This window comes from Anneissia japonica, unplaced genomic scaffold, assembly GCF_011630105.1.
Source record: "Anneissia japonica isolate Jap-2015-1 unplaced genomic scaffold, ASM1163010v1 scaffold99587_len3304_cov102, whole genome shotgun sequence".
NCBI lineage: Eukaryota > Metazoa > Echinodermata > Crinoidea > Comatulida > Comatulidae > Anneissia > Anneissia japonica.
The window spans coordinates 1-3,304 of record NW_022712716.1 but is presented as its reverse complement, the minus strand read 5'-3'; the positions used below and the strand labels follow the sequence as shown (position 1 = coordinate 3,304).

Here is a 3,304-nt window from a genome sequence, read left to right as displayed (position 1 = left end):
CCCCGACCCAAGACCCCTGTTACGCGCGCTTATAAGTGGGCCCCCCTCCCCACTTTGAAAAACGTTCCGCCGGCCCTGTATATGTAAATACCTGAATGAGGAAACTGTATTTTTAAAACATATTTAAGCAATTAACGGGCACATATTGTTTCGATAGTTAAAAATTTCTTCAAATTGTTCGGGGTATTTTGTATCCAAGGGTAATCACTTTATGAACACGTTTTTTTTCATACATTTACTTGACTGTAAATATAATATTACGGCTTTAATAAAAGTTGCATAAGTTGGTGGTTACGTGTTTGCCTTCTATTCCTAGGTCTTGGGTTTAAATCCTGTTACAGTAGGAATTTTTTATTTTCACGACTAGAACTCCTGCTCCCTAAACGTCATAAAGAGAATTGAAGCCTACGAAATTTTCTGTTGTTGGACTTATAAATCATATTGGCTAATTTTCATGGTCCTTTAAAACCTTGGTATTTTAATAGATCGTGACCTAAATTAGGGTCGCCAAGATATTTTGCAGTATCACCGGACGTTTATAGAGAGATAAAAAGAATCCATTGACAGTACTAGCATGGCGTTCTCATTAATAGGCCTTATTTTATAACTTTGTCATGTTTTTGCATTGGCAGAATTATTATCGGTGATTAGTATCATCATCATGGGCATTCTAGTTTTCAGCGAGCTCCATCATTGTTGAATACTATACAATTAATATGTTCAAGGTAAGCTTTACCTCATTAACAATAACCTGTGCGCCATAAAGTGCTGTTTACTAATATAGTGCGGTCAATCTGTGAATTGACCCAGAACTAACTGCAAAAGGAATATTTCTTTTTGCGGAATCTGTTCCAAAAATATATATAGGTCTATAATAAAGTCCAAAAAAATCTAATTAGAGGAAATTGGTTAATTTCTAAGAGATGAGTATAACATTTAATGCTGTTTTGTGTACGCCCATTAGTTCATGTCCATTCTCTAGACTTAAAAAAAACAAATAAACTATAATATAGCAGATAACAAAAAAACGATGTAGCAGTAAAACCTGGCAAAAATATTGTAAATAGAAAAAAGAAAGGAATTTAATCAGGGGGAATTGGTTAATTTCTAAGAGATGAGTATAACATTTAATGCTGTTTTGTGTCCATTAGTTCATGTCCATTCTCTAGGCTTAAACAAACAAATAAACTATAATATAGCAGATTATTCTTTATTTTTTCAAAATTTACAAATCGTGGCAAGGTGCCGAATGTAGTGTAAAATAACAAACGAGGGATATTAAAAAACATCTAAAAATGGTTTAAACAGAGAAAGCAAAAAGCTCTGTGAGATTCTTTGGCCCCCAACGTTTCTGTTTCTGTCCTTTGAAGCTTTCCAAAAAAAGTGCTAGGAGTCGTAGGGGCCCCGATGGCTTCATCGAGGCCCATTAGTACTGGGCATTGTACAATGGCACCAGAAACACAGCCGCTATGTCGCTCATCAAGGCTCTGATAGTTAAGTTCTATGTATTACCAGTGGCCCCAGGGTGTCTTTGGATTGGGGATCCGGAGGACTGCGCCACCCACCCCCTCCAAATACCGCAAGAGCTTTTAATGCAATAAAATCTGGAAAATTTGTTACCGGAAAGCTCTCTCAGGCTGGGACCCTGCCCCTGGTCCCCCACTGTCGCTACCCCTGCATCAAAATGATTAAACTCTTGAATATTAATGAGTATTCTTACACTGACCTGAAGAGCCTTAACAGAATACACACTTATATTATAGACCTACAATAAGAGCTCAATCACCAAGCGCATTAAGGATTCTTTTTGCATGAAATACAACTATTATAATTAGAATGTAAAATACTACATTTCTTTCTATAACTCTCTATTATATATTTTACACTTTTTTGTTGGATTAATAATATAAGTACTTCTAGGAAGTCGTAAAATAAACGATTTACGGTCTTTTAAAAATGTTATTCTTGGAACCGCATATCAAATTTACTTTTTAATAGCATGGACAACAATAACTTCCATTTTGATGTGTCTGTGTCCTCCATGATTGACGGGAAAGTTTTGGTTACTCCAGTCTGTTGCATCTTGAAGAAACTCTGTGTGGTATTGTTGTGGCAAATACTGCAGCTGTCCAAGGAGTGTACGCAGGTATTCTAAAAATATGCAACAAGATTAATTCATCATTACCCGCATCATTAATGCTTTCAGAATTTTTTTAATTCGTACTACCGTCGGCCGACGAGTCTGTGAGCGCTTGACGACGCACAACGCCGTCTGTTATAGTCATATTTAAGAATATTATTATTATTATTATTATATAAAAAAATATATTGAAAATATAATTATATAAAATATATTTTGTAATTAAGTAGCCTATTTTTGTATGCTTGTTGATTTCTTTTGTTTACAGCAAATGTAACTTGGAAGTTTCCTTATTTAATGAGAAAAATATCTGTAAATTTAGATTTAATAATAGTTCTATATTTATTTTGTATTTTCAGGACCCTTAATTATAAGCAGTGATGCTACTGATCTTACTCAGCGTTGCACTCTTTAAAGAAAGACATAAAATATGAATAGGGTAACTTATCTACAGTTAGCGTACCGCTCAGTTCTTCCTTACTGAAGATGTCGAGATTTTCACATGGCTTATATGACTTTTTTTCGAGTACTTCAAAACCAACAGATTCAAATAGTTTCTGGGTGTCATCCAGATTCAAATGATTGTACATTTTATGAACGTATCCCTACAAAGTAGAAAAGGTGATGGAAGATGAATCATTTACAAAGAGTAACAGGTGGAGTAACAGGTGGAACATAAGTTTATTTACATTTAGATGGTAATAACAAGTTTGCAAACCTCAAGTTTTTTTTTCCATTTAGTGTGATTCTTCAAATAATAGGGAAGTTCATCAGGACTATTGCCTAGCATTTGATGTATCGGTCCGCAAAATATGATGAAACACTCCCCACCAATTTTCAGAGAATCGTAGATGTTACGAACTGCTCCAACTTTATCCTGTATCCAGTGCAATGCATGTACTGAAACAACTTTGTTAAATGTAGCCTTCCACATAGGAAAGTGTTCGATGGAATTTTTACCGTCTGCAACTTCATACATTATGTTCGCGCTTTTATGTTTTTGTCTGGCAACTTCGATCATATCATTTGAAATTTCAATACCTTAACGGAAGGAGAAAATGAGAATAATAAAAAATTATTAATATCATTATCATTATTACTCAGTCGTGTAAGTTTGAGTGTGTCACGTTTCCGTATTTTCGTGTGTGTGTTTGTGTGTGTTCA

The 3,304-nt window shown here is 34.7% G+C and overlaps 1 protein-coding gene and 1 long non-coding RNA gene across 2 annotated transcripts; one reads left to right on the top strand and one right to left on the bottom strand.

The window, feature by feature from the left end:
- Positions 1-543: 543 nt before the first annotated feature.
- On the top strand, positions 544-2,861 carry LOC117107971. The gene is made up of 3 exons (XR_004445312.1): positions 544-725; positions 1,999-2,146; positions 2,500-2,861. It is a non-coding gene; the product is annotated as an uncharacterized LOC117107971 (long non-coding RNA).
- On the bottom strand, positions 1,826-3,189 carry LOC117107970 (juvenile hormone acid O-methyltransferase-like). Its single transcript, XM_033249780.1, has 3 exons — positions 2,859-3,189; positions 2,604-2,745; positions 1,826-2,151 (listed from the first exon to the last, which is right to left on the bottom strand). The coding sequence occupies exons 1-3, from the start codon at positions 3,159-3,161 to the stop codon at positions 1,985-1,987; spliced, it is 612 nt and encodes a 203-aa protein (XP_033105671.1). The 5' UTR covers positions 3,162-3,189; the 3' UTR covers positions 1,826-1,984.
- Between the last annotated feature and the right edge of the window lie 115 nt (positions 3,190-3,304).

Excerpts from the sequence above, each read along its gene's own strand:
- LOC117107970 (XM_033249780.1), bottom strand. The coding sequence starts at position 3,161 with ATGATCGAAGTTGCCAGACAAAAACATAAAAGCGCGAACATAATGTAT. Across the intron at positions 2,746-2,858 it reads AATGGAAAAAAAAACTTGAG|GGATACGTTCATAAAATGTA; the intron begins GTTTGCAAACTT and ends TCTACTTTGTAG. Across the intron at positions 2,152-2,603 it reads CAGTAAGGAAGAACTGAGCG|AATACCTGCGTACACTCCTT; the intron begins GTACGCTAACTG and ends GCATATTTTTAG.